The sequence below is a fragment of the Xenopus tropicalis genome, chromosome 3 (assembly GCF_000004195.4).
Source record: "Xenopus tropicalis strain Nigerian chromosome 3, UCB_Xtro_10.0, whole genome shotgun sequence".
Taxonomy (NCBI): Eukaryota; Metazoa; Chordata; class Amphibia; order Anura; family Pipidae; genus Xenopus; species Xenopus tropicalis.
This window is the reverse complement of record NC_030679.2, coordinates 68,227,263-68,242,508: the sequence shown is the minus strand read 5'-3', so window position 1 is coordinate 68,242,508 and position 15,246 is coordinate 68,227,263. Positions and strand designations below refer to the sequence as shown.

Below are 15,246 nucleotides of genomic sequence, written 5' to 3'. Positions count from 1 at the left end.
TTCTGCATGAAGAGAGAATGAAGAGAGACAGATGCTGAGAGAGGGATAGTGAAAAGTAACTTGAATATTTTAGAAATCAGTAAAAAATTCTTATTGAAAAAAAAAAATTTCATAAAGCTTATGACGCCAAGCTTATATTAAATTTTCATTTTTTAGTTCCCATTTAAGCCATTTACTTTGACAGAAAATAGTAGAGTGACACTGGCTTCATATTCTTGTTTAGTATCAGAAATAACAATAACTAGAGATATTTCTTAATTATAAAAATGGGCAATAACTATGTAAAACAATGAGCCACAGGTATATTTAGTACAAACCCTGTTCACTCAGCACATGTTGAAAATGAGTGTATACTGTCTCTAACTAATTTATTCAATTTCCCTTTATACCCCTGATTTACAAATGTGGTAAATAAAATTGCTAGTAACATAACCATTTAAACCATATTTAACTAATTTTTATGTTGTTTTACAGTCTCACTGCAATGTGACAGTTTCAGTGGTAATGCTTAAAAGATGTCTGTTATATATGCTTCCACCCCAATGACATCCTAAACTATAGTCTGTAATACATGTTTCGACCAGATATCATCATCATCAGCAAGTTATGCAGCATATAACCCCTCATTTCATTAGTTTTTCATCCTGCCAATCTCTTTGTTAGTTTCCAAAGATTTTGTGTACAGTTCTGCCAATCACCTACAAAACTATGTATGGCTCTGCTTCTCCCTGTATCTCTCAGCTCCCCTCCAAATATTCACCTCACCCTTTGTGCCCCACCCATTTCTAATCACATTCACACTTGAACATCAAAATTTTACAGTCACACCCTATACTTGGAATTTATCTCCTAATGTCTAAGTATGTCAGCATTCCCTTAAGACACATCTGTCAAGCTTCCCTCACCCATCATCCTGCCAGTGCCTGAGGATTGCACTGTTCTTGTACTCATGAGCACCATTTCATATTCTGCAATGTGAATTAACGTTTAACATGTGAATATAGCTTTTAAGAAAAAAAAGCCTTTATTGGAACAAACAGCTCTTAAGTAATTGATTAAATTATAATAATAATCGAACTGTATCATTACTAACCTTAATTTCTAGGATATTCTTATTTCCAATTGGAAAAACAACAGGTTTTTCAAACGTCTCAAAGATGGGATTGTTCACATAACTTAATTCAAAATAATTAGAGATGACACCATCTAGAATGAAAAAAACCTGCGTGGTAATTGGTGGCTCCAGATTCAACTCTTTCAGGGAGGGAGTTGAACAGCAAATTAATTCTGAAGTAGATCTGTGGATACAAGACTGCAAACAGAGAAAGAAAACATTGTTAGCATTATGCAAAGGGTCTTTTCAAGTGACAAATATATAACTCACAACAGTCCCAGTCAAATTACATAGATACTATTATTACAGTAACTTATTACTGCACGATTTTCCATAGATAAACCAACAATATCAAACATTCTTCTAATTCTTAACGAGTGATATTGTTGTTAGCAACCAAATATACATTTAGCTACCTGTCAAAAAAATCTAAGCTTGATATATGAACGCAGTTCATAGTGGAATGAACAAAGCTTTCTGGAATTATGTATAATATGAATTAGCTGCTCCTGTGAATGGACCAGAGAAGCAGCAATTTTTATCTTCTGGGATTTAGTGGTATATTATTATATTTTCTAATATAGTGCGGGACACAATGTTTTACATATTCTTTCCCAGAAAAATTATGTTCTGATAAAGCCAGAAAATCTTAGATGAGTCAACTATTACAGTTAGTAAACAGATTATGGTTAGTAAATGTTTGCAGGATTTCCTTTAGAAATAACACTGTAGGGTGAGAAGTCCTAACAATGAAAATGTAATCTTCCCCTCCTCCCCATCCCTTTACTTTAAGGGCTCTGGCACACGGGGAGATTAGTCGCCCGCGGCAAAACTCCCTGTTTGTGGGCGACTAATCTCCCCGAGTTGCCTTCCCCCTGCCATCCCACCGGCGAACATGTAAGTCGCCGGCGGGATGGCAGACGCGGCGGCGCGATTTCGCGCAAATCGCCGAAAAAGACTCGCGAGGCTTTTTCGCCGATTTCCCGAAATTGCCCCGCCACGTCTGCCATCCCACCGGCAACTTACATTGTCGCCGATGGGATGGCAGGGGAAGGCAACTCGGGGAGATTAGTCGCCCACGAACAGGGAGTTTTGCCGCGGGCGACTAATCTCCCCTTGTGCCAGAGCCCTAATATAAACTAGGACTATAATTAATATCTGAGAACAATAATAATCTAATACATACATAGCTATATGTAAAAGAAATTATGCAACAGCTACACATTTTATTGTTTTTTATTTTGAACAGACTTTCTATAAACTATATGAAATATATATGAAATTGAGAAACCTTCCATCATAAATTTGACTCTCTTTTTGATAATTCACTTAAGGTGCTTGTCCCATGGAGATATTTTATTGGACCAGTGTGGATGATGCAGCATATTTATGAAATAGTGAAAACAATGTGATTTCACTTGGATACTCAGTTTTATTCTACCTAATGAGATTCTTTGAGGCACATCTACAATAAGGGAAAAGTGCAAATTTAGCTGTGATTTTAATCATCTATGTGTGCAACAGCAAAGCACCTCCATAGCACGCTTGCTGATGCATAGTGGGTGCAGTTCATGACATCCAATGTATTTATGACATGTTACTCCTTATTTTCTAGCCTCTGTACCATCCAGGCCCACAGCAACAAGATGGCATGCTACTGTGTGCCTGGATACAGGTATAGGATCTATTATCCAGAAACTAGTTATTCAAAAAGCTCTGAATTAAGGTAAGGCCACCTCCCATAGAGGCAAGTTTAGGCATATAATTCTAATTTTTAGATAATAAAAATAATAAAACAGTACCTTGTACTTGATCCTAGCTGAGCTGCATGAATCCATATTGGTGGCAAAACAATACTATTGGATTTATTTAATGGTTACATGATTTTTAGCAGACTTAAGGTATGGTGATCCAAATTATGGAAAGATCCCTCACCCAGAAAATCCTACATCCCAAGTATTCTGGATAATAGGTCCCATACCCGTACTTACTTTGAAGAGCTGATGAACAACTGGACTGTTACAGTAAGGTAAATATATAAAATACAGCATTTCTTGACATTTCCTTATTTAGGCTTTAATTCTTCTTTAAGTTTACACCTTATTTTTGTTTTTTATTGTAGCGCATGTGTGTGTATGAGTGTGTGTATGTGAGCGTTGTTTGTTTGTGGGATCATAAACTACTGTATCTAGTGGAACGGCTGGTCCCACAATTCATTATACACACAACTGAACATTGCCTATGCCACTAAATAGCTGAAAAACGAGAAACCATTTTCCAAACCCATCTGTGTTTTCATAATGAATTAAGTCCTATTTACAGTATTTGATGTCTTGATATTTCAGTATGTCAGTTGTTGTTTAGCACCCTTATGTACAATGCTGCAGAATATGTAGTTTTACTATACCCTATTTTTGTTTATTGTTCACTTACCACATAAATGATTTCATCATACAGTATCAGAAAAACCTAAACAATCCCCTTCTTGCACACTGATATTTGCAAAGAACTGTTAGGAATGATGCAATGTTTGGCCACTAAGTTGATCTGGGCCATTGTGCTCCTGCTACTACAGAGAAGGTTACACTGTTACTGAAGGTATTTTCTGTTATCCTCTGTAATTGTATTATTACTAAACTTGTTGCTCTTGTTAGCTGCTAAAGAGTAGCAATGCCCTTTAAATTAATCATGGCCATAGATGTAAGTCTCTTTGAGACTATTCCACAGAACTGGCTCACAATTACAGACCACACATTTCTCCAGGCAGGTCAGCAAGGAAGAGCCTCTCATGGAAAGATTAAAATCTAATAATGCTCTTTAGAAGTGATGCAATGTGACTGATCAGTGAGGGCAGGAAAATCTCATTTGTGGTGACCTTATTGTTATGTGATTTGACATGACATTTTAAGCTCCAAATTGGTTTTAGCAATTGAAGAATATGAAGGTTTTAGTTTTCAAGAAATATTGGATTGCAGAACAATGAGGAAATGCTGTAATTTAATCTATTGGCTGCTCAATTAGAATACTGCTCACAAAGCAGTGCATTGGGTTCTGATCAAATTATTTGTACTTTAATGGATAAAGTTAATATCTTGTTTATATTACTATCAACTTATTGTTGAATAGATTTTTTTATTCAAGCATAACCCTAAAGAATAAAAAAGCTGATAGTATCTACATGTCAGTTTTCCTCTTGTTTTTTGAGTAGGGCTCTTATCAATCCAATCAATCACAGATTTTCTAAACTGTCCTCTTTTTTAGAAAATCCAGCATTCTGGAACTGGCTGAAATTACTGAGGGGCCTAGTTTTTTTGCTGTGTAAAAAACAGCTAAATTTTTGAATACATATTTTTCTACCACTGGAGCGTACTTACAACAACGGTGGAAAATCTGGCGTTTAGACAGCGAAATTTTTCACATTTATTTTACACAGTTTTTTCAGCGCTTTTCGATTTACCCAGCATAATAAATAGGCCCCTAAATTACTTGGCCTAGAAAGCCGACTCAACAGATACCTTGTTAGTGCAGTGGTATACTGTAGCATAACAAATGCTATAGACAAAGTCAAGCATGTAACTTAATTCTTTCTGTGCCACATGGTGTGGAATGGCTGAGACTGCAGCTTTATAACCAACCCACCTGTCCTATAAATCAAGCTGTAATCACTGAAGTAGACTGATACCTCTGTTTCAGTGCCATAGGGTCTACGATCATAAGCAAAGTTATATAGTTATATATTTCAGTGACATGGTTCTCTATGTGCAGACCACTTGGCAGATGCAGAGAGCATCTATTTTGATTTTGTGTGATATCCAGTATAACAACTACACTAAACCTCCAAAAAATGAATCAACTACTGCATAATATATCCGTGTTATGAACCTTCAACATATTATTCCGCCATTTAATAGTCACTATTCCATTTTATGCTAAGAGGACAGTACCCTTTAATGCATAACTGCCAATGTTGGAGTGGCCTATGCAAAGGATCACCTGTGCACTTCAAACAACACTTTATTTTCTCCATTTCCCAATATGTACCTTGTTGTACTTTATAATTTTGGGAGCCCTACGTCTGGGTGTTCTGCTGATGTGAGGTGTTATTTTAAATAAATTACACTGTTGTGTAAAGGGGATGTGGACAACCAGAAAAGTGTCAGGTTTGTTGGATCATGTATTAGTAGAGAAGAAGGAAGCCTGGCTAGAGAAAATCCGTGTGTGTTCAGTTAACAATACCAAAAATGACAGGAGTTATCAGTTCATCATGGGCAATATTAAGAGTGACTGAGGTTGTTGACTGAGGTGGTGTGGGGAATGGTCATGTCAAATATGCTCCCAAAACTCCACAATTTTCCCATACTAGCTGGTTTAGAAGATATTTCAGTATAGTGATTTACAAATTGTATATTCTTTGATATCATGTAACAAACTCACCATGTTGTAGCTTAGTTCTGGTTTGGACAAACGAATTACCATTTGAGGTGAAGCTACAGCATTTAGGTTCCTTCCATAGGCAGTAATGGAGCTTCCTCCACTGTGTAATACATAAAACCACATGCATCATTTTCTGCATAAATAGTCATCTTAAATAACATTCAGAATTAATTATACAATAAAATGACAGGCTCTCCTGAACATAAATAGCACCTGTTATCGACTGCATATTTTTGTCTTGCTTCAGAGAACCTTTGCATATACTTAGCTACCAATGATTGTGGGAAACCTCCCCACAGATATCCTTTAAAACTTGCTGTCCAATGTAGAGAAAGGCGGCTTCTAAAAGGTTTGAAGACCAAGCCTATACAAACCTTACCTATATATTACACTTTTTATTTATAAGGCAAATTAAACCTTAATTGGATTTTATTTTATAATAATATATAATTTTCATTAAATACTCTAGCTCTCCAACACCCTCCTACCAAGCCAGGGGCAAACCATGTGCCTGTGACTTGACTGAAGCATGTAACCCATGGAGCATGAACAGCAGCATAATGCCTTTTTTGCACATACCTCAAACAGATAGGAAAGAGAGTGTTCTAAAAGGTGAAGCAGTAAGTAGTAATTAATGAAGTGAAGTAAACCCATTTTTCAATATGAGTTTAATAAAATGTGTTTGTGCTAAACATTTTGCCTATTATTTGAACCATGACAAATCTATGTTTTTTTTTTACATCTTGAGCAAAACAGGCCAAACAGGGAAATTCCATATTTGGTCCTTACAAGGTAGAAAATTAGACTCCCCCCACACACACAATGGACTCCTGCTCACAAAACAGTCACATCAAATAGAGATAGAAGGGGGTTGTATACTGGTAATCTAAATATCTGCCTTACAAGGGCCAACCATGTAGTAACTTAAATGTCCTGTTTGCCTTTTTTTAAATAAAAACAGTTAAGAAAAAGTATGATCAGCAGAAGCCATATTAAATGAACTGTTATTAAAAAAAGGGAATTTACTGCCACTTTAACCACTGAGTCTTAAGGGCTGGTGCTGGTTGGGGATTTCCTAAGCGGATGATAACGCTATATGATCTATTATGTGGTTGAGGTCTGATGACCCCTAAAACACTGTGCTATATTCAACATATAACATGCATTTTGTATTGAAATAGTTTTTACTGGAAAAGCGTTTGCGCCATTTGGATATTGTTGGTGTCATCCTGTATAGTGCATTGGTGCAAGATATCTGCAGTATGTTACTTATTTCCGCCAGATAGACAAGATTCTTCAGTCTTTTTTAAGCTTCCAAGCTTTCTAAACAGATTATTAACATAGCCAAGACTACCATCAGTCTGCTTTCTTAGCCCAAGGAAGGAATCTGGCAGTTAGCCATCCATGTGACTAACTCTCCCAATTTCCCCAGCAGTCTCAGAAAAGTCATCTGAACTGTTGTGGCCAAAGTGAAATAACTTTAGGAATAATTATTATGTCTAGGTTCAGTGATAGCTTCACTGTTTTCTGTCAGAATGATGAATAGCTACGGTATCTGCAGAAGGATGAATTAAAATTACAGAAACGTACTGTTATTGCAATTTTAATTCCAATGAAAAGCAATAAAGTAATAAAATTGGGAGAAACCTTAACCTGTGAATTGAATACTTACTTTTATTGCAACATATATAATTTTGCTACAGGCCCTTAAATATTTATTGAAAATTGCACTTAGAAGTTATTTCAATATGTGTTCTTTTTACTTTTTCGTTCGTGTTCGTACTCATTGTTATCATGCTCCAATATTTTGTAAAAAAAATGTATTTGACACACACACACACACACACACATATATATATATATATATATATATATATATATATAAATGGCTGAGGCACACACTTATAGGGATTACAACCTGGATGCAAATCAGAAAAACAAAGTAAATATGTAAAAAATGCTGATGCACACCAGGAAAATTTCATAAAAAAAAAGATACTTATTTTATTTAGATCGACTTTTCGGTCCTCACCTGGGATCTTTATAAAGATATATATATTTTACTGAGAACACCAACAAGGGGTAAATTATAATAGAACATATTAAAGTATGTAGTGGAATGTGTAGGCAAAAAATTATATTAAGGGTAAATCATAAGGTTCTGACATGGAAGATACAGTAAGTATCATGGAAATTCATATTTCACCTGTTTTACGCAGTGTGTGACTTTCAGAGGAAATACAATCCTCTTTATGAAGAAATATTTGTACCATGTTACTTAAAGGAGAAGGAAAGGCTATTAAACAGTTAATCTCAAGCTGCAGGCATACCTATAGTTGTCTCAATAGTGCCCTTAATATTTCACCTATTCAGAAGATCTGAAGCCAAACAGGAAGAAAAAACACTGAGCTGTGTAAAGAAGGTTCCCATAATGCCTCACTCCTGCACAGACATGCAGACCAAGTGAACATGCTCAGTTAGTAAGACTATAGGGTTGATTCACTAAAGTGCGTTAAAACGAGCGCTATTTATAGCATGCGTTAAAAATTTTATCACGTCTTATTTTTCACGACTTAACGCATGATTCACTACAAGGACACGTGTCAAAATTAAGACGCAATGCTGTTTGTGTTATTTAACTCGTGAAGACTATTCTCGTGCGGTTAACAACATGCGCTAATTAACGCAGCGCTCACAAATTGTCGGCGCGTGCGAAAAACACGCCATTACTTTCGGAAAACTACTGTTCTGCATTTCCCTGCAAACTGGAGGCTGCATCACTCTAGGGCCAACACATACTTGAATAAATCACACTGCAAAGTCCATATTGTGTTGCCAAAAGCTCATGAACTGTACTTTTCTATAATTACCGCCTGCCCCAAGTAGGTGTTAATTTTCGCATAGACTAATGTGATATTTAGCGCGTTTAACGCTTCATATGTTTTTGTGAATCATGCGTTAATACCAATTATATTCGCTAATTAACGCAATGTGTTAAAACGAACACATTGCGGTTGCGCGCTATTTAACGCACGCGATATGCAACTTAATGCATGCGACCATAGTTTAGCGAATCACACGTTTGTTTTCCGTGTCAATTTTACCGCAAAAAAGCATGCGATAAGCGTTATCACACTTCAGTGAATCAACCCTCATGAGTCAGCTTCCTGCTGATTGGCTCAGATCCACATTCCTAAGGGGAGGGAGTGAGTTCTTAACATTCTTGAGGGAGCAGGAAAGAGCAGAGAACAGAAAGCTGCGTGTCTGTGGCACAGGAATTACAGACACAACTAATCTTTTTTCAGAGAAGTCAGTGCAGCGTTTCTGTGAGTGCTTATGGCTATTTACATAGACCTTTCTGATAAAGCTTAGTGTTTACCTTTCTTTCTCCTTTAAATATGATTGAGCATGTTGTATCTTACCTAAGAAAAGATTTCACTGGCTTGATATTAGAAACACTAGGATCCTCCATGTAAGTAAATCTAGTGCTTGATTCCCGATCTGCGTTGTCTATCTTCAGTGCAACCAGATATGTTCCTGTGGTTCTCTGCACTGGTGTGTAACACTCTATAGCTGCACTGGATACACTGAAACAAACACATAGGATATGTTATTCAATATTTTTCTGAAAAAATTAAAAAAAGAACTCAGTTCAAAAAATGTTGTACTGGATTTGCAGTACAGTGCCGAAACAAAACAGTTGTTATTTTAACTAAATAACATTAATTGATAGATGTTGATATGTAGTCAAGAATCATTCACAATTGAAGGCATCTTTTCACCTTTGCAATGCTTTGAGCAAGATGTATGTCAGTACACATTACTGGGTCTCTCTCTTCACTCAAAGGTTAGACCCATGTCATTTTTATTAAAACTGATTCCTACCAAAACTGTTTCCAATACAAATGAATTACTACTGACAATGCTTGAATAGTTAAATTGTATCTAAAGTGTATTTTTCCCTGGCAGACATACAGTTGACATAATGGATGCCATATAAGATAAACATGCAATAAAGTGATACTGACACTTTATGGCAGACATGCTAGTGAGTGTAAATGGACAGTTCAGTGTAAAAATTAAACTAAGTAAAATAGATAGACTTGCTTTCAATATAGTTAATTAGCCAAAAATGTGATCTTTAAAGACTGGAATGGGCAGATGTCTAATATAATAGCCAGAACCCTACTTCCTCCTTTACAGCTCTCTAAGCTGTTAGCAATCAGTAAGTAATCAGTAACTCGAGGGGAGCCATTTTGGACATAACTGTTCAGGTTATTTGCATCTGAAACTGACCTGCATGCTCACGAACTAAATGAACAGCTATGTCCCATGTGACCCCTCCTAGTCACTAACTAAGAGGTTAGAGAGATGAAAACAGGAAGTGTTCTGGATATTATGTTAGACATCCACTCACTCCAGCCTTTATAGATAACATTTTTGCCAAACTAAATATATTACAAATATTTAATTTTTTTTTGCACAGTCTATCTATTTACCGTTTACAACTATAATGAGGCGGTCTCATCTTTTTTTTTTTTTAAATGGTTTTAGTCGTCTTAACATATAAAGTTCCACAGAACAGAAAGATGCATTATCCAGAAAACCACAGGTCACAAGTATTTTGCACAATAGGCTCCATACATGTACAGTGGTGTGAAAAACTATTTGCCCCCTTCCTGATTTCTTATTCTTTTGCATGTTTGTCACACTTAAATGTTTCTGCTCATCAAAAACCGTTAACTATTAGTCAAAGATAACATAATTGAACACAAAATGCAGTTTTTAAATGAAGGTTTACGTTATTAAGGGAGAAAAAAAACTCCAAATCTACATGGCCCTGTGTGAAAAAGTGATTGCCCCCCTTGTTAAAAAATAACTTAACTGTGGTTTATCAATTTCAATTTTCAATTTCAATATCAATTTCTGTAGTCACCCCCAGGCCTGATTACTGCCACCCCTGTTTCAATCAAGAAATCACTTAAATAGGAGCTACCTGACACAGAGAAGTAGACCAAAAGTACCTCAAAAGCTAGACATCATGCCAAGATCCAAAGAAATTGAGGAACAAATGAGAACAAAAGTAATTGAGATCTATCAGTCTGGTAAAGGTTATAAAGCCATTTCTAAAGCTTTGGGACTCCAGCGAACCACAGTGAGAGCCATTATCCACAAATGGCAAAAACATGGAACAGTGGTGAACCTTCCCAGGAGTGGCCGGCCGACCAAAATTACTCCAAGAGCGCAGAGACAACTCATCGGAGAGGCCCCAAAAGACCCCAGGACAACATCTAAAGAACTGCAGGCCTCACTTGCCTCAATTAAGGTCAGTGTTCACGACTCCACCATAAGAAAGAGACTGGGCAAAAATGGCCTGCATGGCAGATTTCCAAGGCGCAAACCACTTTTAAGCAAAAAGAACATTAAGGCTCGTCTCAATTTTGCTAAAAAACATCTCAATGATTGCCAAGACTTTTGGGAAAATACGTTGTGGACCGACGAGACAAAAGTTGAACTTTTTGGAAGGTGCATGTCCCGTTACATCTGGTGTAAAAGTAACACAGCATTTCAGAAAAAGAACATCATACCAACAGTAAAATATGGTGGTGGTAGTGTGATGGTCTGGGGTTGTTTTGCTGCTTCAGGACCTGGAAGGCTTGCTGTGATAGATGGAACCATGAATTCTACTGTCTACTAAAAAATCCCAAAGGAGAATGTCCGGCCATCTGTTCGTCAACTCAAGCTGAAGCGATCTTGGGTGCTGCAGCAGGACAATGACCCAAAACACACCAGCAAATCCACCTCTGAATGGCTGAAGAAAAACAAAATGAAGACTTTGGAGTGGCCTAGTCAAAGTCCTGACCTGAATCCTATTGAGATGTTGTGGCATGACCTTAAAAAGGCGGTTCATGCTAGAAAACCCTCAAATAAAGCTGAATTACAACAATTCTGCAAAGATGAGTGGGCCAAAATTCCTCCAGAGCGCTGTAAAAGACTCGTTGCAAGTTATCGCAAACGCTTGATTGCAGTTATTGCTGCTAAGGGTGGCCCAACCAGTTATTAGGTTCAGGGGGCAATTACTTTTTCACACAGGGCCATGTAGGTTTGGATTTTTTTTCTCCCTAAATAATAAAAACCCTCATTTAAAAACTGCATTTTGTGTTTACTTGTGTTATCTTTGACTAATAGTTAAATGTGTTTGATGATCAGAAACATTTTGTGTGACAAACATGCAAAAGAATAAGAAACCAGGAAGGGGGCAAATAGTTTTTCACACCACTGTATATGCAAAACACAACTTGAAAATCATATATACTTGTTTTAGTTTTACCTTTTAATTTTACACATTTCCTTGCCAATAATAACTTTCTGTTCTTTCCCACTATTTAAGTATTGACCCTTCATAGTAATCAAAGTTCTTCCTGCCTTTGGCCCATGAGAAGGCATGATGCTTGTTATAATGGGGTTCTAAGGAGAAAAAAAACATGGGTTAGTGGTTTCTGGGTAAGAAGTGAAGGAGCAGATTTTCTGCATACCTGTGAAACTTACCACATAGGAGAAAGTGGTGAAGTTGACCACCTGCTTTCCATTGGAGACACTGCTGCTTATGTTAAACACACTGCTGGCAGAGGAATCAATTCTACACACCAACCTTCGGAAAGGAAGCAGTTTTATTTATTTCATATATTTATATAGCGCCACACATTTTTCAAAGCACTTTACAGAGATTATACATCGTTCACATATGTCCCTATCAAATTCATGCACAGAGGGGACATTTTTTATCAGGAGCCAATTAACCTGCCTGTATGTTTGGAGTGTGGGAGGAAACCAGGAGGACACCCACACAGACACAGGGAGAACATACATTCTATTTTTGTCCTAAAGTAATTTTTTTTTATATAAATCGTAATCCATATATAAAGCCTATCGTAGGCACATATTCCTCCACCAGTAAGGGGGTGAATTTATTAACATTGTAAACAAACATCACTGGAATAGCAACCAACCAGCAATTAGGTCTGAACTGACACCTACAAGTTAGAAAACAAAAGCAAAGATCTGACTGGTTGCTATGGGCAATATCACTGGTGATGTTTCTCTCCAGTGTTAATAAATACATTCTTCAATGTTTTTAATGTTCCATTGGTCCTACTAGCCAAATGGTTTGGATGGCAGATTAGAAGTTAAACAGGAAGTGAATGGACAGAACCATAACAATAAAATAATAACTATAATGAACTATAATATCTAAACAGTAAATGGATCTATTCTAATCCGGTTGATAAATGTTTTGTCGATTCCAGCAACCAGCCGTCTTGGAAATTTCTGTATGGATAGAGGAGAAATAAAAAGATGAACAAGAGGATGAATGCCCTCTGTAAGTGATAATGTCCAGTGTATGGCCATTTTAACTCACAGTTGGTCTCTGTATAGCTTGGTTAAAACTCTTGATATCCATATAAATCCTTTTTTAGATGCTTATTATTTAAATCTTCCCTTGTAACTACAGATATAGGTACAACTAAATGTACCATTCTGGGCTACATGGGATATTGGGCTGAATATACTATATTAGGGGCCCCCAACCTTTTTTACCTGTGAGCCTGTGAACCTCAAAACAAAAAACTCTTATTATCGTTATGCTTTATAATGAACTTTCCCAATAACATAAACAGCAGTATTCAGAGACAGTTTTTGAGGAGTATGAACTTCTATCAGCACTATACTAGAAATAATTTTATGTAAAGTTCTCCTTAATGTTTTCCTAAAATGTGCAACTTTATGTAGTGCTTTCTAAATAAATATTCTATCACTTTCACTTTATGTAGGAAGCCGCTATATAACTGCTCTGGAACTAACACAACTAGGCACCAAATCATCAAGGTGCCTGCACTACCATTTATATATACATATATATTTGAATATGACTTATTTTATTCAAGCCCTGCTATACATATTTCAGTCTCTTATTCAAACAACTGCCTGTTTGCTGTACAAAAATGGTACCCTAGCTACCAGATAGCTACCGAAATTTTAAACTATAGCACTGCAGAATACAAAGCTAAATAGTTAAAAAGCCACAAAAAATTGATAATTGTTTCAGACTGTCACTGCATCATACTAATTCTTAATTTAAATGTGAACTACTCCTAAAAGGCAACTACTGTATCTCACTTGGAAAACTGCATAAAGAAGAGTGTTGGTAGGTAAAACATGGGTAACTGATGCAGAGTACTGCCTATGGTACAACAAGCTTGTTGTCCAAAAGACACCCACAGGTGCTCTTGCCACTGATCTGACAAAAAGGCACTTTTTCCCATTTTATGTCATGCCTATTTACTGCTTGTTCTTTCATCTATTGTCTTTAATGTTTACTGCCCTTGCAAAGCTATATGGCAATTTCTTTATCACAAAGAAATATAATGTGCCCAGTGTCATAATAAAAGTTCAATAAAACATCAAGCAAAGCTAAGGTCTGTATGTGCAGCTACTGGCAAACTACATGCAGCTGCCAATATTCCTTTACTGAACTAAAGGTACTTAGCAATAATCTTTCCAGTATCTCCATTCTATGCAGCACCTTGGGGCATGGGCTGCAGAGCCTGTTTTGGACATTAAACTGTGTTTTCACATGACTGATTATAATTTATTGTTTTTCCCCCTTTTAAAAAAGCACACACATGAAACTATGAAAGTCAATAAATCTTACTTGTTTTGGTTGCTGAATTTCCCTTCTATCTTGCAACGCTTTTTGCCAATTATTACCATAGTGTTTTTCAAATCGAAATTATTATTTTTGCTCAGGACAAAATCAGATCCACATATGGTTAACTGAGTGCCACCCTCTAATGGAGCTGAGGAGGGGAAGACCTAAAATAGAGTAAAATAACAGTTACTATCGCTCATTCAGTATATTTTTATTCTTGGTTTCAGCTGTTACATTCTTTTCTGGTATTTATCTGCTGTTGCTGAGAAATGCATCAACAAGTGTTGCAAATTTTAATATTTGTGAAGGGTGGTAAATAATGGAAATAATTCCTTCTTCAAAACTAATTTAATAAAAAGTCTTACATTGCCCACATCTAGTAACCCACAGCAACCAATTTAATTTTTATTTTCAAACAGCTGACTAGTAAATGCTACTTGCTGATTGGCTGCCATGGGTAACTAGAGCAGTAATTAAAGCAAGGGCTATTTTTCAGTATTTCAGTATATAATTATATGAATTAGGTGAACTACCCCCTTAAAGGCATCCTCTATCCAAAAAAAAAATAGATAGTAAGTGAAAGAAAATGTAATTTTATGCAATTCTATTAAAATTTTTTAATATACGTTGAATAGAAGTTTTCATACATTTAAAAGTTATTTATAAATATAATTGCTATTGAAATGGTTTTTGTCTGTTTACATTCTTTGCACTGCTGGCTCTAACTTCTGAATTGATGCTGCAAGCCAGCTCATTAAAGCCAATTAACAGACCTGAAGGAGAACTGACTACTGTTACATTGTGCAAAGACTCAAAGAACAGAAAGGGATAAACAAACACTTGTTTCAATAGTAATTTTATTTACAAAGCTTTAAAACCACTAAACCTCTTTAATGAATGTATATTAAACAATTGCTTAGAATGACTTTTCCTTTCATTATGCAGAAGATCAAACAGTAGTTGTGGTAGTTTTGAAATATGTAATTTA

General features: G+C 36.2%; 1 protein-coding gene across 2 annotated transcripts in view; it reads right to left on the bottom strand.

Moving 5' to 3' along the window:
* met (MET proto-oncogene, receptor tyrosine kinase) overlaps window positions 1-15,246 on the bottom strand; it is an 86,013-nt gene that overhangs the window by 20,479 nt on the left and 50,288 nt on the right. For both annotated transcript variants that reach the window (XM_002934955.5, XM_031898970.1), the window contains exons 6-11: window positions 14,262-14,422; window positions 12,098-12,200; window positions 11,880-12,016; window positions 8,971-9,135; window positions 5,549-5,648; window positions 1,094-1,312 (exon numbers count right to left, since the gene is read on the bottom strand). In XM_002934955.5, the coding sequence (XP_002935001.1) occupies window positions 1,094-1,312; window positions 5,549-5,648; window positions 8,971-9,135; window positions 11,880-12,016; window positions 12,098-12,200; window positions 14,262-14,422 (885 nt within the window). The remainder of the gene's footprint in view (window positions 1-1,093; window positions 1,313-5,548; window positions 5,649-8,970; window positions 9,136-11,879; window positions 12,017-12,097; window positions 12,201-14,261; window positions 14,423-15,246) is intronic.